General features: G+C 41.2%; 1 protein-coding gene across 1 annotated transcript in view; it reads right to left on the bottom strand.

Moving 5' to 3' along the window:
* LOC139940321 (uncharacterized) overlaps window positions 1-26981 on the bottom strand; it is a 39609-nt gene that overhangs the window by 7607 nt on the left and 5021 nt on the right. The window contains exons 3-20 of the mRNA XM_071936524.1: window positions 25427-25534; window positions 24326-24433; window positions 23141-23216; window positions 21988-22070; window positions 21373-21457; window positions 19748-19920; window positions 17519-19065; window positions 14961-15069; window positions 12470-12617; window positions 11237-11386; window positions 10431-10607; window positions 9471-9636; window positions 8814-9105; window positions 6051-7032; window positions 4734-5387; window positions 3072-3346; window positions 872-1298; window positions 361-646 (exon numbers count right to left, since the gene is read on the bottom strand). Coding sequence (XP_071792625.1) covers window positions 361-646; window positions 872-1298; window positions 3072-3346; window positions 4734-5387; window positions 6051-7032; window positions 8814-9105; window positions 9471-9636; window positions 10431-10607; window positions 11237-11386; window positions 12470-12617; window positions 14961-15069; window positions 17519-19065; window positions 19748-19920; window positions 21373-21457; window positions 21988-22070; window positions 23141-23216; window positions 24326-24433; window positions 25427-25534 — 5846 coding nt within the window. The remainder of the gene's footprint in view (window positions 1-360; window positions 647-871; window positions 1299-3071; window positions 3347-4733; window positions 5388-6050; window positions 7033-8813; window positions 9106-9470; window positions 9637-10430; window positions 10608-11236; window positions 11387-12469; window positions 12618-14960; window positions 15070-17518; window positions 19066-19747; window positions 19921-21372; window positions 21458-21987; window positions 22071-23140; window positions 23217-24325; window positions 24434-25426; window positions 25535-26981) is intronic.

Here is a 26981-nt window from a genome sequence, read left to right as displayed (position 1 = left end):
GTGAAGGGCCCTTATGGGGTCTTTTACACAATGAGATAATGAACCCCACAAGGGAATTCTTAAGTCAATGCTGCTGAGGCTCGAAACTTCATTTTGGTTGACCCATGTATTAAATTGATGTAGTACTCGCTGCTAAAACATAGCATCTGAACTGCCTCTAGCTACCAGGCAACCTCGGTGGTCTAGTTGGTAAGACACTGATCTAAAATTGCAAGGGCCGTGGGTTCGAATCCAACCCGAGTAATATGCCTGTGATTTTTTTTCAAAAACTCTGGGAAAGTACCGAGTAAACATCGGTGTATATGGGTAAAACCAAAATGATTAAAAATCAAGATAAAAATATACACAAAAGTTGTTTACCTCTTGGGCAAGTTGGTGATGAGACGGTTGATGTGATTGGTCGAGCTCCAACCGGCATAGGGGATGTGAATGGTGAAGCTCTGACAGGTACAGGCGATGTGATTGGTGGACAAACGGGCTCAGGCGATGTGATTGGTTGATCTCTGATAGGCTCGGCCAATCCCAGCGCCTGTAACTCCTCCTTGATGTTGACCCACTGATCTTCCTGACTGGAGTACAGAATCTCCACCTCACACACCTTCCCATCATTCTTCACGATGTCCACTGTGCACATGGCGTTCTCCAACTGCAAGAAATAAAACCTTTGATCTATAAAACAAAGCAGTGTTCATGTTGTTCTTGGACCTGCCGACGTTATCTTCTTTATTGTCTTCTTTTGGGTTCTTGGCTCGTACAGTTCTTAAGTTCATTTTTCTGAGAGTCCTTGGCTTCACAACCAGAATCAATGAATGAAATTCAACAAACAAAATGTTTTCACACAAATAAAAGTTTTCACTAAACAATTTCTGACCTTGGACTTGACGTGTTTGATCGTCTCCTCACTCCATAGCAACTGCTTGCCTGCAGAGGGTGCTATCATACCGTGAATTCCACACCGGTGGGAGAACTCGGGGACCTCCGTCAACCACCCGTCCAGCTTCCTGATCTCGTTCAAGGCAACAACTTCCATGTTCCCGTAATCCACAAACATAACTTTCAGCGCTGATTCAGGGGCCACTTTCTCAACTGCCCGCGCCCTGTACCAAGCATTGTCAGCACTGAACCTAGCAGCACACAACTGGCCAATCTTGGGCTCATGAGGGCTCATGCTGCCATCGTCATACTTTGTACGGAGCTCGTTGCCGAGTCTTTCGTCGAGTTCAATGTTTTCCTCAGATGGGATTTGGATGAAGAAATCGGACGGACTGTTGACGACTGTCACAAGACAGATGCAGTTAGGCGCGCGGTCCATTTAGGGCCGGTTCGGCAACCATCACCCGCTTGCTGCAAACGATTATTTTACAGAGGGTCAATCGGTTGAGTTTCGGGACGCAATCGTTTCCAGAGATTATAGAAAGACTTACTGAGGTGAAACACAAAAGAGTTGGCACTTGACTGTGGTTTACAACTAACAAAGAGTTCGCCCACACCAGGCTACCACTGACACTTCCACCGCTAATCCCTCGCTAATCCCTACTAATCCTCCGCGGCCAGGAGTACTGGTAACAATGGTTTGGTTTTGGCTTGGTGTGGTGTGTACGCCCAGGTAGTAGCTTTTTCTTAGCATCATGAATGAACGTATTTTTTGGGGGGGCGAAACACGGCTTTGAACATCGTGTTGTGTAAGTCGAAAAAATCTGGATTCTTGATTTTGAGAGGTAGACCCGAACGGAAATCATAAAAATATTTTATAAATAAAGTAACTGAAGCTGCACGAGATTTATCTCATCTTCCAATCTTTTTGCGTTTTTCAAAAAAGTCGTCCAGCTTACCGTACGTTGCGAGGCCATCTTAAAATTTACACAGATCTCATTCAAGTGAAAAACCCAGTGCGCTGTCACACGTGTGGGCGAAGCGAACGTGTTTACATGCCTACATCCGGGACACGCGAACTCGTACACTAGACTTTACACAGCCCTTGTACTGTTGTGTGGCGATACTGTTTGTGTGTATGTATATGGAATGCGTGAAATCCCCGCGAAAACCTCACGACTAGACTTGTAGTGCACTCTAGGGTCTACCACAGCGCGCGCTGGTGTACACCTCATGTACACACATACATCGTGTACATTTGCACGATACCAGCACTGCTGTCAGCCTTGTATAGACGGTACGCCTTCTACACTGTACTATAGTTCGATCAATAAAAACGTCAGGGCACATTTCACGAAGAAAACTTCAGAAGATGGGAAGAGGCAAATTACATGGGAAAACACGTTTGAGGTTTTTATTGCTCGTAATTCTGGCTCAAAAAAATTACAAACTGCATTTAAAATGACAAAACATGAAAAAACATGACATTCTAGTCTTGCAATGTGATCAAAATCAGTGGAACTTTAAATTTTTTATTATTTTTTTGGGAAACTTTGTGGTGGGCGGCAGTCTATTTTTCCGCTGAAGCTGTGCGGAAATTGTCAGTGCTGGGCGGGCCCGCCCACCGCCGCCCACCGTGGCTATACGTTTAGTCAAAACATACACATTAGTTGGGAAACATTTTTAGTTGGTCACAACCAACCAAAAATTGAGTTCGTCTCGAACGCTCAAATCGAGTATACATGTACATGATGTACCCATGTGAGGTACATTGACGTTGCCAGCGCTAGGCGAAGCCAACCAGCAAATACATGACAAAAAGAGGTAAAGTAGAATGTCAGGTTATACTTCATCGTTTTTCACGATTAAAAAAAGGATGTGTGGTATCTTTTGACGAGTATTTTAGAAATGGAAAAAACACAGCCCAAAAATAAAGTGTTAGAACATTTTAGTTTTTAAATTCATATTCATAGTCCACAACCTAACAGTCAAAGCTATAATCCCAACACAATGGACAGTAATCCGATTATAGCCCCTTTGTTCGGACTCCGGACGACCAGACGAGTTCAGCGCACTGAAGCGTTTGAAGAACCTATCCCCCAATCGTCTCACAATCGCTGCTGAATCGTTTGCTACTGTAATCGTTTGACAATCGTGTGATGGTTGCCGAACCGGCCCTAAATGGACCGTGCGCCTTATCAGTAAGCGGGATACCGGCAGGTAGGGTCTCAAATTCCACACTCTCGCCCGACCCCTGACCTATCGCCTCATCGGCTGGACTAGCTGGTTGTGGCGGCTCCCCATTGGCTGGCTGATGATCACCTGACGGGTCAGGTGAATTGAAGTGAGCGATCAGGTCATCGTTCACCGATGACCAGGTGTCACCACCATCATTGGAGTAACGAATCACCACCTCACACCCCTCCCCGTCCTGTTTCGTCACAGTCACCTGAAACCCTTTCACACTGTCCTCCTGGGGAAAAAAACAAATTATTATTAAAAATAAATATCTAAGTTACTTATGATGTTGTCTTTCGTGTTTCCAACACTTTTTGGGGGGTTTATCCATCCCCCTCTACTACCCACTCCCTAGCCTGAACATCAAGGCCCAATGATCGTGAGCAAAGAATCAGCGCGATCGAAAGCAGTGGACTCAAAACATTTCTTCTTGAATTTTTGCATATTTTTTATTGCCTTTTCTGTGGTCTTAGCTTAATGTATATAATATGTAAAAATACTGTACAGCGTTTTGATATTTTTTTATGTAAAAAGCGATATCAAAAAAGAAACAGTATTATTTAACTCCATGCTAACGTCAAGTGTATGGGCGGAATTTTTGGTTGTGAGAGAATGCAGACTCAAAGTTACTAGACTCAAAGTTACTAGGCATTCTATGCTTACACAGATACACAGAAAGTTGGCACTTGCCGTACAAGCGAAGAATTGTCGTTGTAAGCGCAGAATTTGGTGGTTAGCAGAGTCATAAAACTGGGCCCTGATGTCACACCTCGAGGTTTGTAAGTAAAGCCAGAGACCAGCCTGACCAGATGTTTTGACCCTTACAAATGGATGTACCATTGACCTCGCATCAATGTAAAAATACAAGTATTTCATAGTGAATGAAACAGAAGGTCGAAAGCAACCTCGTCCCTAGGGTGTGTCGAGCGGTTACAAGGTTGACCGCTCTCTCACCCTGGTATTGGATCATTTGCATATCCAAAATTTTTGGATACGTATGCAAATTAAAATAGTCTGGCTACTTTTCGAAATTCACATCTTCGTCATAATCTCGTAGTCAGTACCAGATTTAATAGCTTGTTTGTACATTGTTGGTTGCCGGCGGCTGGCTGTACCTATGAATATGGAACATATTCTAATATTGTAAAGTCGTTGTCCAATCAGGGTCCAAGTAAGGAGTTTCCATCCCAGGGTTTATATTGTGAACATGGCTGAAAACAAAGTAAACCATGGGGACGAGGTTGGGTCGAAAGTGCAAACTGACACTACATCACCTCAGACCAATCAAAACACAAATAATGAAAGCAATGCGTCACAGCATGTTTATCTTTTGAAATAATTGTATCTAATGAAATAATCTGGTCTGCAAGACCAATGCTCGTCTTTATTCTTGCGGATAAAGATGGGGGACCAGTTCACCAGTCCACCCACTCCCCTCTTTACCAAGATTGTTGCTATGTGCTTGTTGAAATTAACTGACGCCCAAGTAAAATGGTTTTAAACCACTGTGTCTGCTACATTTATAACAATTAGCAGAGAAGCTAATTGTGTACCTTTCAAGTTGTAAAAGGTGATTCAATCCAAAAACGAGTGAATACAAAGTCAATCAGAAGAATACCTACCTCTGGGGTAACCATCTTCCTGAGTATATCAGTCGCAGCACTGTCCCACTCTCTACCTCTAGAGGGCGCTCTAACACCACTCAGATAACAATGGTGGCAGCACTGTGGAACGGCAAAGAAGTCTTCGTCCAGTTTCTTGATGCCGTCCAAGGAAACGGTCTCCGTGTTTCCGTAGTCCACAAACAGAACTCTAGCTTGGGTGGCCCGTAGCTCATCCACCCGAACCCTGTACCAACTGTTGTCGACGCTGTACTTGGCGACGCAGGCCTCTCCGATGCTGGGCTTATGAGGGCGCTGTTGCGTCTTCTCATAATGGGCGTGGAGTTTTGCAGTCAGCTTGTTGACCGCGTCCAAGTTTTTCTGACTGACCACTTGTATGTAGAGGTCCCCGCGATCACCGACGGCGGAAACGTACCCCGGAAAGTTTTTGGGTGGTTGGACAGTCGGCACGGAAGCTACTTCTGGATTGGGTGGCGTGGTCCGAGGCTTAACCTGATTGGATGGTGATACATCTAGTAGACTTGCAAAGCCGTTCTTGATAAGGTCCTTTTGGATGGTAGTTTGTTCTTTATTGCCGTCGAGGTACAGTAGCTCCACGAGGCACTTGTTTTCTTCCTTCTTCACAACTTGAACTTCAAGTTGTTTCTCTTTCACCTTCAAATATAAAACACATCATACTTTAAATAATAAACAAAGTTTAAAAGATAACCCCCTTTAAAGGAACGTTATAGAATTGGTAAGAAACAAAAATCATGAAGATCACAGATTTACATAAAACTTACACGGTCTAATGATGATGATAGTCAAAAACATCCCTTGAAATATTTCTGTCTGAAATGTCATACTGATGAGAAATAAATAATTTAACTTTGCGTTTGTGATACAAAATTTTTAATCGGTTTTTCACTATTCTCTTGTGACCCAAATTTGTCATCGATCTCAAACTTCTACAGGTTTGTCAGTTTATGTATATGGTGGATTACATAGTGCGCTTACACTGCCAGCAACTGTTTTGTAAGCAAAAACCAATTTTGTAATGTTCCTTTAAAGTAAAAAGTCAATGGCCAATAAACCTAGCTTGATGAGAAGCACTGCAGCCATTAATTGTTAGAAAGGAAAACCTTCCAAGTAATACGGTTTTGATAATTTTACACCAAGAAAACTTTTGAAATTGAGAAACCACTCAAGCATGGAAATCGTTTGATTATATCAAATCAAAATTTGGATGCAAATGATAAAAACACAGCTGAACATGAGTAAATTCAGAATGCAAAATGAAACAAATGTGTGTCAATATGCCGGTAAATTCTTACGTACCTTTTCAGTGAAGAAGGCAATTGCTCGTTCATTTTGGGTAATTGTGGAGTTCTTCCGAACACAAGCTAGTCCGCAATGTAGAGCAAACATAGGGGTGTCATAAAATCGATCTTCTAACAGCGAGATTCTGTCCAATTGCGTCACCTCCTCGACTCCATAATCCACAAACAACACCTTGAACGCAGGTTCAGGGGCCAACTTCTCCAGAATGCGGGCCCTGTACCATGCATCATCTGTGCTTTTCACCGCGCAAAAGTCACCGACTCTTGGGGTGAAGGGGACCGGGTCCTGAAGCGAGTACCTTGTAATGAGAAGGTTTGTGAGCGCCTCAAACGCCACCATGTTCTCTCGGCTGAAAACTTGCAGATAGAAGTCCAGCGGGCTGCTGACGGACGTTACAAAACCATCAAACTTGATATCGGGTATGGCAGCCACTGACAGCTGATTGGTTGCTGCGCTTGCAGACGGCTGGTCCATCATAGCAGTCTGATTGGCTGAGGCAGAGTCACCTGATGCTCCTGCAGCAGCCTGATTGGTCACACTCTCTTTGTTGTCGTTGTTGTCGTTGGCGGCGAAGCCAATCGTCTGGAGCATCTGATTGAAGGAACAGTCCGGCTCTTCAGCCCCAGGTGAGAACACCTCAACCACAAGGTACTTGTCCTGTTTATCTTGGATGTTAATGTTGACAGTTGGAGCTGTCGCCAGCCACTCTTTGAACGCAACAGTCATGTCATCTTGCCAGTCGGTCCCTCCCGTCGGTTTTACACCGGACAGTTTACATTGGATGGCTTGATTGGGCAGGCTGGTGAATCTCTCCTCCAGAGGGCGACATTCATCCAGACTAACGCTGTCGCTATTGCCGTAGTCGATGAAGTCCACAAACAGATTTTTCTCTCCAGAGCGAGGAACTTTTTTGACGGCTGCCCGATACCAGCGGTTGTCGTAACTGAATCTAGCAGCACAGAGTTCTCCTTGCTTGGGGCTGCGATATAAAGGTAATAGTTCAAAGTTAAGATTCAAGTCTTTGGTCTACTTGTCTGTCCGTCTGTTTTTATTCCTGTTAATGTTATGCTTGTCTGTTCGTCAGAAGCATCGGCTTCTAGATGATGCCTTCATTCTTAAAGTCACCTGGAAGTGGTATTTTTTCAAAATAAAGCTTTTGTCACTAATATATGTGTTTTGATGAGTGGAATGTGAATAAACAGTTAACTAAGGTTTTAAAAAATCAGTTCTTATGTTATTTACAAATTTAAGAGTAGACCCCGACCCGAGAGGGCGCTGTTCGTGACGTCAATCGAGGCAGACTTTGCCTGTAATGCGTAGAGTAAACACAATTGCAAAGTACATGTACGGACCAAATCGTGAGTTTGTACGTTTCAAAAAAATAAAAAACTGTTTTTTTCCGGCAATGCCGACCGGGTGTATTGCTGCTGAACGCAGAAAAACACTTTTTGAAATGTACCAACTCACGACTTGGACGTACATGTACTTTGCACGTGTGTTTACTATACGCATTGCAGGCAAAGTCTGCCTCGATTGACGTCACAAAAGGGGTAGGCGGAGTCAGCCCCCCAAACAACTTTATATATTTTTTTAACATATAAATCATGACAAACAATTACTAAAAAAATTGTTTTATTGTTCGTAAGCATATACTCTTATGTTTGAAAGGTGACTTTAAGTTTTCTGCCTTGTAAAATATGATTTTTCATTTTTTAAATTGTTTTATTATTGTTTTGGCTATGTTCTGTTTGGAAATTTCCATTAAGTATGGGAATAAACGCGAGTTCATATTAAAAGAAAATAAACAATTCTTGCCACTACTGGCTGAAACTTGCAACACTTTTCAGGTCTTGCGCTTTAGCTTTCTAAAATAATATGTTCCTTAATTTTTGGGGGGATCCTACCCTTACACTGATGTGGGTAAGCACTGTATACTCAAGTACTTTCCCCTGAGTTCTGTAATAAAAAAAATCCAAATAATGACCTTTGCAATTCTAAAGCAGATATCTTACCAACTGAGTGCCCGATAGCTAGAGGCAGTTTGAATCCTATATTTTAGCAGCGGTTACCGCAACCACAATATTCTTTATCCCTGAAGCAAATTTAACATCTATCTACAATGTTCAAAACTGTTTAGATTTTTAGATGATCCCTGTGTCTTCTTCATCATGTGGAATATAACTTAAAGGAGCATTACAGAATTGGTTTTGCTAGGAGAAAAGTTGCTGGCAGTGTAAGCACTTTATGTAATCCACCATGTACATAAACTGACAAACCTGTACAAGTTCGAGATCGATCGACCATCTGGGTTACGAGAAAATAGTAATAAACTGATTACAAATTTTGCATTGCATCGATGCCCCCCAAAAAAAAGAATAAAATGCTCACTGAGCGATAAACTCCAAATGCGAAATTAGATTATTTATTTCTCATCAAATATGAAATTTCAGACAGAAATATTTCAAGGGATGTTTTCTACCATCATCATCATTAGACATAAGTTTTACATAAGTTTTATGTAAATCTGTGATCTTCATGATTTTTGTTTCTTACCAATTCTGTAGCGTTCCTTTAAAATCTTCAACATCCCCCCCCCCCCTACAAACACCTAAACATTTCTGATTTATTTTTTATTTGGGGGGGTGGTGTTGAAGATTTTTAATCTATTTCACACTACACACCGATTTCCCACATCCCTTCCAAAAGCCCAAACCCATCGCCCTTCAAACACCCAATCCACCCGCTCTTCCCCGCTCTCACCTGAATCCGGCCTGAGCTGTTGTCTCTGAATAAAAGTCATTGATGTTTTCGCCCAATTCCACCAAATCAGAACCAAGGTCCACCACGTTGGCGTAAAAACAGCCTGGGCTTTCCACGTGGCTGACGCAGACTTCAATCAGCTCCCCAATGGTTAGATCCTCACCAATCGAGCCCAGGCTAGGTTGGGAACCAGTGGTGGCACTCGGTGGCTTTGTAGAGGTTGGAGATGGCGCAGAGATCTTGGTAGATTTGGCCAGACCGGCGTAGACTAGAATCGTAGACACTGGTAGTGCTGTTGGTTTAATGAGAAGATCAAACTTATATTCATTTTGTTTTTACCCATATTGACCAAATTCACCTGACGTCATCATCAAAATAATCTTGGATGGGCCATTTGGTGGGCAATGTCACTACTGTGCATTATTCAGTGAAGTGGGCATTTAGGCGGCGTTTACATGTAGCCCTATTGCCCACCAAAATGGTGAGTGTGGCACAGTCGCAGCATGTGTTGTGGCTGGGTTACCCTCACACTGATGTGTGTTAGCACTCTATACTCGGTACTTTTTCTCAGTTCTGTGACAAATATAACAGGCATATGACTTGGCTTCACAACCAGAATAAATACAAAAAATAAGAAATCGCTTCAGATTCACTTACAATTATCACTGGGGTCGTACAGCTCGATCTCTCGACCTTCGACCCCCTGACCCTTGAACTCCACCGTACACTTGTGACACTTGACCAATGATTGGAGCTTTTCGGTCGCCTTCTTAGACCAGGTACCCTGGGGCGGTTTGATGCCACTTAAGAAGCAATTCAAAGCCTGTAAACAAAAACAAAAACAAAAACATATACTAATTATTTAAGACACTGGAGACAATTGGTAATTACACAAAATAATTGTTAGCATAAAAACTTACTTGGTAACGAGCAATGGAGAGCTGTTGATAGTGTAAAACATTCTGAGAAACAGCTCCCTCTGAAGTAATGTAGTCTTTTGAAAAAGAAGTAATTTCTCACTAAAATATTTGAATTGAATTTGAGACCTCAGCTGAGCATCTGAAAGCACACATTTTGTGCGTCAATGTTTTTTTTTTTTTTTGATTATTCTCTCGCAACTTCGACGACCAATTGAGTTCGTATTTTACATTTATTTTATGCATATGTTCAGATAATGAAAGTAGGAAGCTTCCCTTCAAATATTACTCGCTGAGGTTGGCTGTAGTTTTTAAGAAATGGGTGAAATAAGTCACAAAATATTTTTTTTTGACTCGGGAGACGAAAATTATTTTCGCATGTGAAACGCAATTTTGCGCATTGTTTTACTCATTTCTCAAAAGCTACAACACCTCAGCAAGTAATATTGTAAGGAAAGCTTTCTACTATCATTATCTTCAAACTGTGTGAGTTTAATAAAAATCTGTGGACATTGGTTTTTGTGTTTGAAAAAGTACCCAAGTCCTTCAACGGAATAGGTTGGATTGGTACTGGTACGACATGATAACCCCCCCCCCCCCCCCCCAATTTTTTTTTTTTTTTTTAAATTGACAAAATTAACTTTGAAACAAATTCCAGTTCCATTCTCCGCCTTTGAGGAACATGTGCAATTTAGCATACCTGCTTGGGTAGTCTCAGCAACTCATCTTTCAGTTTGCGTACGTCCTGCTTCATGATGGTATCCGTGATGCCAAAGTCTATGAGGAGTACGGAGACAGAGTTGTCATCTTCAACGGAGAGGATCTCCGCTCGATAGAAAGCGTCTTGCGAGTATTGGACGGCACACACAGCTCCCACCTACAGGTAGATAATGATCACGGTACCAAGTAAGATTTGAACTTTTGCATGGTGGGGGTTTAATTAGGTGAGGGTTTCGGTAAATCTCTTTTGAGTATTGTTGGTTCTACAAAGAACTGGAGGTTGACAACTCAACATTTCAAACAGTATGCTCCGATCGCTCACGGAATGTGAAGGGATCACCCTGTTCCAGCCCCAGGAGGAGATCTCAGTTGATTTGGGTCGACAGGCTAAATCTGTTAAGTGTAGCCCTAACAGCCTTGTTACGTTGGGCATTTCCCATTAAACAAAATTACAAGAAAATAGAATCAGCTGTTGCAAACTGCTTACCAACCAAAAGGACCTACGGTATAAATGCAACAAATAGTTAATAGACCAATCCGACGAAACAAAATCGGTAGCGCCCTCTATTGAATTTTTTTTACAATGCGGTAACTTTTTTGTGCACAATCTATGCACTGAAGACACCGCAGCAAATGGCACGCCGTGCTCAACTTTTGCGCGCCCAGTGTGTGCCCAGATTTGTCTATAGCCTGACAGTGAAGTTTGGACCCTAGCAAAGTCTTAAAATAAAGTAAATTAAACAAATTGAGTAAAATAGACAAATCGTAAGAATTTTGATCATTTACCTTTGGCGAGCAGCTGAACTCTCCAGAGTTACTTGTCCCTAGATACATATCACTTAGAGCTTGGGTGAGCCTCCCAAAACGTTCCACAGTCTGTTCTTTGTAAATTTGCACCCAAACTGAACCAGGGCTGTCCACTTTAGTAACAAAAACCTGTAGAACAAAAATGGTAAGCTTTTTTCATTTTCCCTCCTTAAAGGCAGTGGACACTATTAGTAATTACTCAAAATAATTATTAACATAAAATCTTTCTTGGTGACGAGTAATGGGGAGAGGTTGATGGTATAAAACATTGTGAGAAATGGCTCACTCTGAAGTGCCATAGTTTTCGAGAAAGAAGTAATTTTACACGAATTTGATTTTGAGACCTCAGATTTAGAACTTGAGGTCTCGAAATCAAGCATCTAAACGCACACAACTTCCTGTGACAAGGGTGTTTTTTTTCTTTCGTTATTATCTCGCAACTTCGATGACCGATTGAGCTCAAATTTTCTCAGGTTTGTTATTTTATGCATATGTTGAGATACACCAACTGAGCAGTCTAGTCTTTGACAATTACCAATAGTGTCCACTGCCTTTAACACAAGTCCAAAAGACTGCCAAAAAATACTTAAGGCTCGCATCGGGTGCATGGATTTCTTCTGTACACTGGTACCACAGATTGCCACAAAAGCTAGCATTGGGTGCTCAAAGGCAAAACTCGGCTTTAGCAGTCTAAAATGCCATTGTGTTTGAGACACCTTTCAACTGCAATATTTAAAATAAAATAGAATGTTTTACGTCACTTTTTTCCATTTCTTAATTTTTCATAATTGACAATCAAGAAATGAGGCACCAATATCAGAGTTTTGAAAAACTAAAAACCCTTCTGCCGTTGATGGCACGCGTCAAAATGACAATGCTTTGACAGCATGTCTGGGAGTTTGCTTTGTTATACCTCCTCGCTGCAACAAAGCGGCTATACAAATCTGAGCTCCCAACTATGACGTACTGTTTGAGAGTGATTACGTAACGGAGCTTTGCGCAAATCTTTCTGAAAAGCACTGGATCAGGGTATTCAAAAATGCTTATTTTAACACAACTAAAAGCTACTTATTCTCATGTGAACTGAAGTTCCTTATTGATTGAAAAACATTTAAAATGAATTCAGCAAAGATCACGGCTAGCTGTTTTCTTCAAGCAGGTCTTTAAAATTGGCAATAACATGATTTTGAAAAAAATGGCAGATTTAAGTACCTCCATCCGAGATGCATCTGGTGTCTCAAATGGGAGATTCCGTGCCATGAACTGCCCTTCAGCACCGCCATGAAGGAGGGTTGTGGTTGTCGCCTTCTTCGGGGGAGACATCGTCTTGGGTTTGTCTGGTGACTGCACCTTGGGAGATCTAAACGCAAGAGAGTACAAAAGAGACTAATGAATGAAACTCTAGGTAATAATAACAAACAAAAGTGGCCGTGTTAGTCTGTGTATATTTGGTTTGCGGTAACACCACGTTCCGACTAGCTTGCTCTACCCGACGATGACTAGAGCAAGCTACATGTAGTCGAAAGGAGGAACTCGCTGAAGATGTTCTACTTTAGAAACCCACCCATGGCAGACAAACACCAGGACGCCCAAAGAAGACCTATATTGACCAATTGATGGAGAATATCAGATTCAGGTTCGAAGATCTACCAAATGCAATGAACGACAGAGAAAGATGGAATAAACGTGCCAAAGAAAGCTGAGCACGATTGACCCAATGATGATTTTGAACTCACTCCGCGTCAGTGAAGTTAGTAACGACAAGTCCCCTGGATCCACTAAAATGAAAGTAGTAGTCCCGACCGATTTCCTACCTTCAACCCAGGCAGCAGTTAACAAGCAGGTCAGTTCTTTTCGGAACCGAGACGTCTCCCGAATTCCGAAAGTCTACTCCATGGCAGTAGTGAAGTCTCCCAAATTTTGAAAAATCTGCTCCGCAGCAGTAGAATATATGGCAAGACAAGCGTCTCAACAGAAAATAAGCTATCCAGCAAGTGGATATACACATGGTGTTACCGCAAACCAAATATACAGTGATAACTCACCATGCAATGCCTCAAATCCCATATATACGTGAATAGTACTTGATATACTATGTATGTACTGTAAAAACCAAGGAAAATAGGCACAGCACTTAAAGACTAAAGCTTTCGAAGTAACAACTACATGGACTTCATCAGATGCAATGAAGGGAAAATCAAAGTAAATGTACATGTCATCATGCACACGAAAGGGGGAATTCCCGAGAATGTGCAACAGGAAACCACATTCCCTATTAGGCCCAACAAGAAAAAAAAATATGTTTAGCGTCTTGCCTTTTTGAAAAAAAAGGAAGGATTTTTTTTTTTAATGGCTGCCCTGGCTTGGCTGTTTTTCAAAATGTATTGTTTCGTCTGAGATCGTTAAAATGTATCATTTTTTCAGTTCAAATATTTTGTTTTCCATTAAAAAAAAACTGTTCACCAATCAAAAGGACATGTACATGTATAGGCAACAATTAGCAGAATGCCTTGACCTTTTGGACCCTAGCAGAGTCTTTCTCAAAGGCAGCGGCGTAACTAGACATTTTCATTTGGTGGGGCAAGTGGGGCATTGATTAAATTTGGGGGGGCCAAAGAAGTGCAAGATTATTATTAAATATGTTAACTGATATATAGTTGATACACACCAATGCAGTTCTAAAACAGTCTACATAGTCAGCAGGTAACAAAAGATTGCGAAAACAACAAAATCTTAGAGAACTTGTTATTTTGTATAGATAAAACTTTTCGACTGTATAAAAGGATTAAATTACCAACTGTGATCACCAATTACCAGTTTAGAATTTGTACACAGCATTCTCAAATAGTATCTGAGGGGTTGAAGGGAAGTGGCGGGTCTGCAGGGAAGCCAAAAAAGGTTATTAGTAATTTCCTTCTGGGATGTTCAGACCATGAAGTTGAATGGTCTGAAGGCGTGGTAAAATATAGTTTGAAAGCGTTAAATAGTCGGGCATATTTTAAGCAGGGCGAGAACTCTCCAATCAACTCATGCTCACAATCCAGTGGACTTCCAGATGCTTTCGCTTCACCAAGGCATTGTGCACGGTAGCATTTTTAAATATTGAAATTGAAACGTACTCATTTTGGTTTTACTTTTGGTATACTCAGTACTCACCCGAATTCTGTGAAAAAAAATCACAGGCATATTACTCGGGTGTGATACAAACCCAGGACCTCTTGGTTGTCTAGTTGGTTTGACACTGCTCATAATTGCAAAGATCGTGAGTTCAAACCCCTACACCACTCTACATTTCCAGCATTCTAGACGCAATGCTTTCTAGCGGGTGCCGCGCGAAGCACGGCATCCTGCTAGTATGCATAAAATAACAAACCTGCGCAAATTTGGACTCAAATGGTGGTCTAAGTTGCAAGAGAATAATGGAAGGAAAAACACCCTTGTCACACAAGTTGTGTGCTTTCAGATGCCTTGAATTTGAGACCTCAACTGAGGTCTTCAATTCAATTCAGTTCAAATATTTGAATGAGAAATTACTTCCTTCTCAAAACTTCAGAGGATGCTGCTTCTCACAATGTTTTAATATACTATCAAGAGCTCTCCATTGCGGGTAACAAGTAAGTTTTTGTGCTAACAATTAGTTTCAGTAATTATCAATAGTGTCATGTGCCTTCAGGGGTTTAGAGACGTTTCTTTGTTTACTTACCTATCAGGTGTGGAGGCTTGACGGCAACTGTTCTTGTGAGTAGGCCAATGCTCTCGCTGGCATTCCCTGGAGCAGTATAAACCTTTGCAGCGACTACAACAATGATCACCTAGACAGAACGAAAAGGTCAAAGGTGTTTTTAGTAATAATAATAAATGACTTTGTATTGCGCTTTTCACACCTGAAGGGCATATCAAAGCGCTTCCAACCCCAGGGCCCAATTTCATAGAGCTGCTTAAGCACAAAATTTTGCTTAACAAAAAAATCCTTGCTTTGTAAAATCAGATTACCGGCCAAGACTCAACTCAATTGTTATGCTAAGTAAACGAACAGCTAAATACCAGTCACAAGCAATGTGAAGGGCATGACATTTTGGCCAGTAACATGTGTAAAACAAGCGAGCTATGTTCGTGCTTAAGCAAATTGTTTGCTTAAGCAGCTCTATGAAATTGGCCCCTGGTCACTGGGCTTTAAATCAGTCCTTTAACCATGTTAACTAAACTATCTCAGCTACATGGTGAGTATACAGCCTTGTGCCACAAATATGCGCTACTCGGCTAAATCAATCACAAGAACCATCTCTGCCCTTACATTGACCCACTGGTTGAGAGAAGCAGTTATAATGTAGAGTGTCCCGCTCATGAAGGTCATTCAGTTATATTAAAGGAACACGTTGCCTTGGATCGGTCGAGTTGGTCTTTGAAAAGCGTTTGTAGCTGTTTGTTATAATGTAGAGTGTCATGGCCGAGTGGTTAAGAGCATCGAATTCAAGTTCTGGTGCAGTCACCGGAGTGTGGGTTCGAATCCCGGTCGTGACACTTGTGTCCTTGAGCAAGATACTTTACTATGATTGCTTCTCTTCATCCAGGGGAATAAATGGGTACCTGCGAGGGTAGAGGTTGATATTGTGAATGAAAAAGCCTTTGGAGCGATATAAACTGTTGCCCAGGTTGTATACTCCCAAGGGAGCAGAGAAACATTAAAAGGGATGTTATTGGCCCAATGACCAGGGCACTAATGTAAAGCGCATTGATATGGTTATTGTGAAATGCGCTATATAAGAATTGGTTATTATTATAATAAAGTGTCCTCCTCATGAAGGTTATTCAGTTGAATTAATTTAAATAATACTAGTATATTTTCATAGTGCCGCTATCTAATAAGTGCTCTTGGCGCTTCCTATGTGAATGTTTACTAGTGGTGCAAAAGCAAGAAAAGGTCAGCAAACCCTGGCACTTCCCTCATTTAACATTAGATCTACTATGCCAGCCTGCAACAAGTGATAAATGCAACTAAACAAAGTCATCCTTCCTACTTTCTGACCCTTCAATATCATCCACTGTGGTGGTTTTGAATGATGGATAAACTATGCCAGCCTGCAACATATAGAATCACAAGGTAAATGCATCTACACAGTTCAGTCAACAGTCGACCCTCCTACTTTTTGACCATTCGATATTGATCACCCACAGTGGTGGGTTTTAAATAATAGATAAACAACCTGCAATATAAAATTGTGTTTTAAATGCATTTAAACAGTTCACAGTCAACCCTCCTACTATCTAACCATTCATTATCATCCAATAGTTTTGAAAAATATAGATAAACTATATGCAAGCCTGCAATATGATAGCAGGCCATAAATGCATCTACAAAGTTAACCCTCCGACTGATTGACCAAAGTCAACCCCACTGTTGGGGTTTTGAATGATGGATAAACTATGCTAGCCTGCAATAGAATATTATGTGGCAAATACACCTACACAGTACACTGTCAACCCCTCCTACTGTCACACACGTCAGACCTTTCAATACTGTTGGATGTCCACTGCGGTTTTGAAATGACAGATAGCTATTATGCAAGCCTGCAATATGATAGCAGGTCATAAATGCATCAACACAGTTAACCCTCCTACTGTCTGACCATTCGATATCCTCCACTGTGGTGGGTTTTAATGATAAACTAAAACCTGCAATATAATATCATTTGATGAATGCATACAGTACACAGTCAACCCTCCTACAGTCTGACCATTCGATATTATCCATTGTAGTTTTTTTAAAGGATATAAGTCTTGTTAGCCTGCAATATGACAGTCAACCCTCCTACTGTCTGACTGTTCAATATCATCTACTGTGGGGTTTTGAACGATAGATACAACATCCTGCAATATGATGTGAGCAAATTCATCTACACAGTAAACAGTCAACCCTCCTACTGCCTGACCAGTCCATATCATCCACACTGATTTTTGGAACTGTATATAAATTAGGCCAGCCTGAAACATCATTTATAAATGCATCTACACAGTGCACGTCAACCCTCCAACAGTCTGACCATTATCATAAACTGTAGTTTTAAAATGGTAGATGAACTATTCACTTTGAAAAGGTTTTACAGAAAGAAAAAAAAAGACGTTATCCTACGTCAAGTTTTTAAAGTTTAGATTATATACCAATCTGTTTATCTATTTCTTTTATGTATATCTTTGTTTACCTTTCATTAATGTTTGCAATATACAGTTAACTGGAGAAAATTGATTCTAAAAACTGTTTACCTATAAGTTCACCTGGTTTAATCTTGCAGTTCATGCAGAGCTTGGGAGAGGACGAATCCGAGTCAGACCCTGTGCCTCTCTGCGATGATCTCCGATATTTACCATTCCCGCCGGCTGTTGCCTTTCCGGTGTCATTCTCAGAGGGTCTACCCGCTGGACTTGGAACAGCAACTGGTGTCCTTCTGCTTTTCATGGTAGGATCAAGGGCGGCTTCTTGCGTAGACCCGTTCCCTGTATCTGCTTCAACTCCTCTGGAATAATGCTCTTCCCACTTTGTATAGGGCCTCGTCGGGTGCGAATGGGGCATGTCAGGTCGTGGTTTAGGGGGTATTACTTTATAGCCGCTCGAGTAATAATCCCTGTGGAATCTCGGTTCTCCTCGATGAAAGTTTCCCCGATTCATACCTCTCCGGGGTGTTCCGTAGCGGAAATGCTGTCCGTAGGAATGGGCGTGGCCAGAGGGGGGCACTGAGCTATACTGTGGTGGGTGGTAGCCGTAAGGATCCGGACCGTACTGGGGGTACCTTAAGGGCATGGAATGCTGGTACGGAGGGTACATAGGGTAACCCTCGGGTGGCTGGGCGTACTGGGTATGCGGGCTGGAATATCTGTATGGGCCATTCCACGGATGTTGCGGCTGATGGTAGTGAGGCGGGGGCTCATGACCCTCGGCGTCGCACTGACTGCAGTTTGCGCAGGTGGAGTGATAACCCTGGCCGGATGGGCCATGCGGTGGCTGCGACATCTGGCCCGGATGATGCAAGGAAGCATCCCTTGGAGCTGGTCCTAAAATCCCCCTGTTTGAAAGCCCCGCTTCTTGATGTTTGGAGTGGTTGATTGAAGACGCTTCAGACTGATTTGCATCCGAAGGTGTAGAGGGAAGGGTGTTACCTTTGACGGGTAGGGGGAGAAGAGGTTCTTGATGTGGTGTGGAGTGGTGGATTGAAGACACTTCGGACTGATGTCCATCGGAAGGCTTAGAGGAAAGGATGTTACCTTTGACGGGTAGAGCAAGATGAGGTTGTGGGGAAGCTGCCTTTACGGCTTGGGTCTTCACCATTGAACTCGCTGGAGGAGCCTCCCTCTCCTCAGGAACCTTCTCCCTGAGGTGCACACCACCTGCCTTCAGTTTCGTAATGAGCTCTACGCTGTCGGACTTCCGCTCTGAAGAAGAACCCCCAAATTGGATCTGTCTGCTCGCTGCACCGACTGACTTTACCTCCCCTGTACCTCTAACCTCTGACCTAGTGACCTTCTCACCCTCTGGTAGGCTAGTCTTGGGAGTCGAGTCATTTTGGTACTTCTCCTTTGGAGATGACGAACCGTCTTTAACGGGGTATTTCATCTTTTGGAGAAGAGACTGAAGCGGGCTTTTGATGAGAGGGTTGCTGCTTGAGGGCGCTTTGCTGGCCGGGTTGCTGCTGGAGGGCACTTCGCTGACTGGCGCCGAGCTTGTTGGAGGCTTGATGGTTGGTTCTGCTTTTGGAGAGACCACCTTCGTCACGTTTCCATAGCGATTTTCAACTTTTCTCAGCTCCGGAGTTTTTCTGTGATAAGATATAAAAGTGGAGAACACACTATTGATATTTAGAAAGAGTAGTTGTTGTGTAATTTTTTTCATTTTGAATTCTAATTTTCCTGTTTAATTTTTTAATTGACTTGTTCAACCTTCTAGTGCATTTTTATTCCCTTGTGATAAACATGCAATGCAGCGCCAAGCTGCAAATTGGAGTAATAAAATGTGAATATGAATATACGAAAGTGTTTCTAAAGTCCGAATGCCAGGAACATTCCAGCGTGGGCACATGGATTGTTTCGTCTTACCATTGAGACAATTTATTTCAAAATCAAACTGCTTATGCGCTGTTTAACTTTTGTAGAATGGTTCCCCTACTTTGGCACAATGGTGTGATGAAAACATAAACGAAATTAAAAAATATTTGTAGCTGAAAAAAAGAAAAGTTAACTTGAGCGGAATTTGAACCAATGATCTCCGGATGAAAGTGTCCACACTCGACCAAATGAATCTAATGTAGCCCTATGTTGGCGATCTCCCTTATTAGTCAATATCTTTGTTCGGGGGGTGGGGGGAGGTGGGGGGTGCCAATCAAAAGCCACACAGTCGTTAACTGCCAAGTGAAATGAACAAAGATATGTTTGTTTTTTAGGTTTTTTTTTTTTATTCTTAAAAATTTCCTATGGTGCACCTTCTTGGCTTTATGGCATTACCTTTTACCGCTACTTTCACTGCTCGCATACCCGTCGGCATCTGCACTGCTTGACATCGTCCCATTGGTTGGTTTGGTTTGGGACGAGGGCTGGGCCACATTTGATTGGCTGGGAGGATTGAACTGCCTGGGTCCTTGGGAGTCACTTCTACTTTTCTCTCTAGCGAAGGAAATCTTCATGAAATGTAAAAAGTAAGGATGTTTATTTTTTTTTTTAAATACATCACCAAATGGAAAGTCAAAGACTAAAAGAATAGGTAATTGTCAAAGACCAGTCTCCTCACTTGGTGTATCCAAGATATGCATAAAATAACAAACCTGTGAAAATTTGAGCTCAATATTGGTGGTCGAAGTTGCGAGATATGAATGAAATAAAAGACACCCTTGTCACACGAAGTTGTGTGCTTTCAGAAGATTGATTTCGAGACCTCAAATTCTAAACTTGAGATCTCGAAATCAAATTCGTGGAAAATAACTTCTTTCTCGAAAACTATGGCACTTCAGAGGGAGCCGTTTCTCACAATGTTTTATACCATCAACTTCTCCCCATTACTCGTCACCAAAAAAGGTTTCATGCTAATAATTATTTTGAGTAATTACCAATAGTGTCCACTGCCTTTAAAGACAGTGGACACTATTGGTAATTGTCAAAGACCAGTCTTCTCACTTGGTGTATCCAAGATATGCATAAAATAACAAACCTGTGAAAATTTGAGCTCAATTGGTCGTCGAAGTTGCGAGATATGAATGAATTAAATAAAAAACACCCTTGTCATGAGAAGTTGTGTGCTTTCAGATGATTGATTTTGAGACCTTAATTTCTAAACTTGAGGTCTCGAAATCAAATTCGTGGAAAATAACTTCTTTCTCGAAAACTACGTCACTTCAGAGGGAGCCTTTTCTCACAATGTTTTATACTATCAACCTCTCCCCATAACTCGCTACCAAGTGAGGTTTTATGCTTATAATTATTTTGAGTAATTACCAATAGTGTCCACTGCCTTTAAGCCGCTCTGTAAAATTGAGCCCATGTTTTAAAATTCTTTACCCGAGTTGATCACTATGCACAACTGATTATGTAATCGCCGCTCTCATTGGTCAATACATCATCAGGGCAAATCCACTGTTACTCACGTTAACTTTTTTGATGTACTTTTGTGATTCATTGGGCTGTAATTACCTTACTGTCCATACAGATGTAGGCATGGGTATCATCCACTATATGAGCCTAGCTGGTAGAGCTGTTTTTACTACCTTCTCAGCAATTATGGGCAAGTGCCTTGCTCAAGGGGCACAATTGTCAACACCAGGATTCGAAACCCACACTGAGAAGAATGTACTACCTTCCCAACTTTTTATGAACCAATTATAGTCAAGTTCCCGCACAAGAAAACAAGCGCCATGACCGGGATTCGAGCCCACACTCTGCTGCTAACACCAAAGCTCGAGTTTGGTAGATCACTCCACCACGACACACCACAGCAGGTGTGTGCCTAGAAATGCCACTTTTGTGGCACTGTGAGGTATGGGTTGGTTGTCTGGAGAACTACCCTGATTGTAGGTGAGCTATAATAAATGGCTCAAGTCAGACACCTTATGGCAAAATAAAACTTGTATATTATTTACCCTCAAACCATAACCTCTGATTTTGTGGCCGTCTAATCTCCTAATGGCTTCCTCGCCGTCTTTGACCGATGGGACCTCGACAAATCTGTACCAAGAGAAAACATCACTTATTTATTGTTATTATATATTTGGTTTGCGGTAATACCATGTGTGTATCTACTTGCCAGGTCAAGTTTGTTCTTAAGAGTCTTTCTATATTCTACTATTGCGGATTGTTCGAGAAACTTCTCAGTTATGAAAAGAACTGTCCTGCTTTTTAACTACTACCTGGGCAGAAGGTATAGAAAATTGGCTGGGACTACTACTTTAGCTTAAAAGTTTGTTATTAACTGCACTACCGTGGAGTGAGTTCTTAAATTGGTCTCAATGTTTCGGCTAGCTTGCTCTAGTCATCGTCAGATGAGAATATGTGAAATGAACTGCAGCACGATTCTCAAATTGTGATTATTCTTCCTGAATGGACATTATTTGCTCCAGATTTTGGGAGGTTAAATAATCTCAAAACTACGCCAGAACCTAAAACAATGTAGGTGATATGACCCAAGGCGATAGAACTGGTTGCCCAGCGCTGGTGCACCCACCACCTCCTTCCCTGTTCTCCCTCCCCAATCTTACCCATAGCCAGTTTGGTCCTTCCTGGGAATGACTTTAGTGAACTTGATGTCACAAATCTGGCTGAACAGGTTGAAGAGACCATCCTAAAAAAGGAGACAAAAGGGGCGATGAGGACAAAGAGTGCACCAACAGAATATACAGTATACAGTGTTCAAGAATAGTAAACAAAATATTAATTTTTGGTTTTTACCCATACACCGATGTGTGTTAGCACTGTATACTCAGTGCTTCCCCCGAGTCCTGTGGAAAATATCACAGGCATATTTACTCGGTGGGATTTGAACCCACGACCCTTGCAAATAGTATACAGAAGTTTGTGAGTATCCAGAACACGTTATTATCTTTGTATCTGCGCAGAACAATAATGGTTGCTAATTGCTCAAATGTGACTGCCATTTTTGTGCAGAACTTTCGGAATCATAATCTCAAGCGATCAATCTATGATTCGACCTACTGGGTCGGAACTGGATTAGAAGGTATATTTTAACCAGTATGGCTTTCACACACTGAATCCAGGCTCGAATGAATCTCTACCAAGTCTGAGTACATACAGAATGTCAGTTTACAAAATACAGAATACAAATAAAATGAACAGAAAAATGATGTGACATTAATGCAAATTGTCAATAAATACACAAAATAAAATTTCGGTTCAGGTAAAGAACATCAAGTTGTCTGCTTTTACAGAATAATAACCTCACCCTAATGCTTGAACCTCGTCTTACTATGACAAATTTAGTCGTCCGCACTCGAATCCCCTCTTCCTCACCATTTAGCATTAGTCGCCCAAGCTTACATACTGTACACAAAAACGCTCAGGCGTGAGCACAAAAGCCATTTGTCAAAAAAATGTAGTTTTGGACTCTTCCTACACACAAACAATGCAGGAACTTTGCAAACCTGACAGCACACAGACCATGTGTGGGCATGCATGGCCAATACCAGGGTACTGCAGGGGACCTTTGCAAACCTGACTGCACACAGACTGTGTGTGGGCATCCATGACCATCCATGATGCTGCAGGGGGGTGCTTTCCCTGTGCACCACACACACTGCACAACAGTTTGGGTGATGAGTGACTGAATGCTAGTTTTCCATATGTTGGTAATGAATGGGTTCAATTGTGGATTTCTTAAAAAGTGAAACGTTTTACCTCCGTCATCTCAGCTGGAATGTTCCCAACAAACAGCTTGTACTTCATATCTCTGTTTCCCCCTTGGTGTTGATTACTAAAAATAAAAATAAAATAAAAAACACCAATATTAATTTTGGTTTTTACCCATACACCGATGTGTGTTAGCACTGTATACTCAGTACTTTCCCGAGTCCTGTGGAAAAAATATCACAGGCATGTTACTCGGGTGGGATTCGAACCCACGACCCTTGCAATTCTAGAGCAGTGTCTTACCAACTAGACTACCGAGGTTGCCCGGCAGCTAGAGGCAGTTCGAATCCTATGCCTGTGATATTTTTTCCACAGGACTCGGGAAAGTGCTGAGTATACAGTGCTAACACACATCGGTGTATGGGTAAAAACCAAAATTAATATTCTTTATCCCCGTTGCAAATTTAACATCTATTAAAAAACACCAAGGTGTCAAATCCTCTGAAGGGAAGGTTTTACATTTTAAATGGGTTGCACGATTAAGTAAATTACTAAATAAATAACTAGTATATTGACTGGCGATGAGGTAACTAGTCTACAACTATTCCCCCGAGAGACTTTGAGTGACCAAAAGAGGGACCTATTTCCTGAGGTTGAAGGTTTGCAAAATTTCTAGACACAAAACTAACTTTTTTGTTTCATGTCATTTCTGTTGACATTTTTTACTGACAAAATTATTTGATTTTAAAGTGAAATTAACGCAATTTCCCGCCTTTGTGCAACACCAAGCTAATCCGCATCCACAGTACTTGAGCAGCATGCAGCATCAGAGTCCAGGGGTGGATTTCACAAAGAGTTAGGACTAGTCCTAACTTAGGACTAGTCCTAGGAGATATACAAATTGCATGGATAGTCCTAAGTTAGGACGAGTAACTGGTCCTAACTCGAGATAAGACTAGTCCTTACTCTTTGTGAAATCCACCACAGCTTTCTCCAAAAGCGATCAGAACATACTGATCAAAACATCGAGTTGAAACCAACAGTTCTTTTCAGAACCACCCCAACTCATTTAGAGATTATCATTACATGGTGTTACCACAAACCTTTCTATATAATCGGACTTCCACAATGCACAGTTTCAAATCCTACTAAAATGAACAACATTAGCAATGTCTGGTTTTTTTTATATGGTTATAATGGTCTTTAAAAAATTAACATATCAAATGAACTTACTTTCCGAGCAGCCCATTCCCAGGTCCTCTGTTGTAATTGTTGAATGAATTATCGTTGTAATCATCTTCCATAGGGTCCCATCCATCCAGATTGCCTTCCTTCATAGCTCTGTGGAAACAGGTTCAGAATGGAATCCAAGATTTGTTTATAAGAAATTTAAAAAAATATGTCAACCTTAGCACAGGCATCCAGGGACCCAATTTTTTATAGGTCTGATAATATGTCATGTAAGCACAAAAAAGAAGGAAACAATACCAATTATCTTCAAGTATGCGCTAATCCTCCAATCAGATTGGTAGAATGGAGTGGTGACAAACACCTATATTGTAACTGGGGGCCACATGGATTCTATCTTTTCTAATTCAAAATGAGAATTTAGCATATGCTAGTTACGCAGTTAAGAACAGAACGTTCAGTTACACATTTACCTTTGTTCTTGTGAAAGTGTTTTTAATCCTAAACAAACTATCAAATAAACCACTGTAAATAAGACTTATCTTTTTAATTCTGAATATAACTAGTCTTTTTACTATTTGTGTTTAGACTAATCAATGCATTTCTTGCTGTGATGTACAATGTATACAGTATGGTTATACCTTTTGTTCCCTTTGTACTTTTTAAATTTGTTGCCTTGTTTTATACATTTCTTCTGTTTTGGCTTCGTTTTGCTTTTATAATGTTTAGTGTGTTTTGCCTTTTTAATGTACAGCGCCTTTGAGCAATTTTTTTGATATATGGCGCTTTATAAATGCTGTTATTACTATTATTATTATTGCACGGCTAATATCACTACCATGCGTCTTGTGTGTTCTATGTCACGCGCCAAGTTTGCTTGAAGATAAATACGTTATCACACGCGCGCTCGTGGAAATACGGAAAATATAGCGCATCTGCGTCCCATATCCAACTCGGCCTTCGGCCTCGTTTAAACATACAGTATTTTCATGCACGGTATGTGGCATTACAGTTGAATTATAAGATCTATTCTACACCGGGGTGAACCCTTTATCTTTTCTTTAAGTGCATTTAATCATTGATATGACGAATTATTAAAAGTACTATTTTTATTATACACAATTTGAAAAACCATAGAGAACTTACCCTCTGTCGGGAGACGCCACCGACTTTGTCAGTCCTTGGACTCTAGAGGGCTCCATTTGCGCCACTTGTCCCTTCGACGCAGTGGAGTGCACTGAAAACCTCACTTCACTGAAGAAAAAAAATTAAGAAAATTTAGTGTAAATTTGTTTATAAACAATGAAGGCACTTGCATGGAAAAAGATTATTCATAATAGTAATACAAATAATAACCAGTTTTAATATAGTACTTTTCACACCCGAAGGGTGTCTCAAAGCGCTTCCAAGTTATTACTGCTGGTCATTGGGCCATTAAATTCATTCCTTAAAGTCACCTGGAAGTGGTATTTTTTCAAAATAAAGCTTTTGTCACTAATATATGTGTTTTGATGAGTGGAATGTGAATAAACAGTTAACTAAGGTTTTAAACAATCAGTTCTTATGTTATTTACAAATTTAAGAGTAGACCCCGACCCGAGAGGGCGCTGTTCGTGAGGTTAATCGAGGCAGACTTTGCCTGTAATGCGTATAGTAAACACAATTGCAAAGTACATGTACGGACCAAGTCGTGAGTTTCTACGTTTCAAAAAAAAAAAAATTGTTTTTTATCGGCAATGCCAACCAGGTGTATTGCTGCTGAATGCAGAAAAACACTTTTTGAACCAACTCACGACTTGGACGTACATGTACTTTGCACGTGTGTTTACTATACGCATTGCAGGCAAAGTCTGCCTCGATTGACGTCACAGAAGGGGTAGGCGGAGTCAGCCCCCCAAACAACTTTATATATTTTTAAACATATAAATCGTGACAAACAATTACTAAAATATTGTTTTATTGTTCATAAGCATATACTCTTATGTTTGAAAAAAAAAATTCTATTTCCAGGTGACTTTAAACCAAATTAGCTCCCTGGGTAGTATACATTTAGATTAGTGCAACATTAACATGCGCTACTTGGCTAAATCAGTCACAGGAACAACCTCTGTCCTCACAGGTAACCATTCACATTCTATTGGTTGAATTGCTCCACGCAGAATACGCCCACACTTATTCAACCAATATAGGGCATGCATTTTTAACGTTCTCGTTTTCGTTCTCGTTATTGAGGCCTGTGTGACCGAGCCTTAAATAACAATACTGCCCACTGTGTGCATTGATCTGAGACACAACTAATGATAAAGAGTATCAAATGTCACAGAGAAAGAACAAAGTCAAAAGGCCATTCAACAATACTGGATGGCCCCATAACATGAACAGTTTAGAAACCTGGCATCGCGCCTGAAGCTTGCACTTCTGCAATGATGGCCCCATAATTAAACATGAATAATTTTTGTTGATTCGCACGCCTTTGGTGGAATTAAAACAAATTTATTGCCCACCTCTAAAATTGGTCTGGCTAAAACCCTGGGCTTGTACATCATGTAACCCTGGATCCTCCCGACACCCCACCCCCCAAATACAGTAACAGATCGTCCTAATGCCTCCTATTTCCCCCACCCCCCTCCCATATATATAACACTGGCCTGATAGTTTTACTTTTAGGCCTATAATTTCTACTTCGCTTGGCCACATCAGT

This window comes from Asterias amurensis, chromosome 8 (genome assembly GCF_032118995.1).
Source record: "Asterias amurensis chromosome 8, ASM3211899v1".
NCBI lineage: Eukaryota > Metazoa > Echinodermata > Asteroidea > Forcipulatida > Asteriidae > Asterias > Asterias amurensis.
Note: the sequence above shows the minus strand (reverse complement) of the source record. Positions and strands in the feature narration are given on the sequence as shown.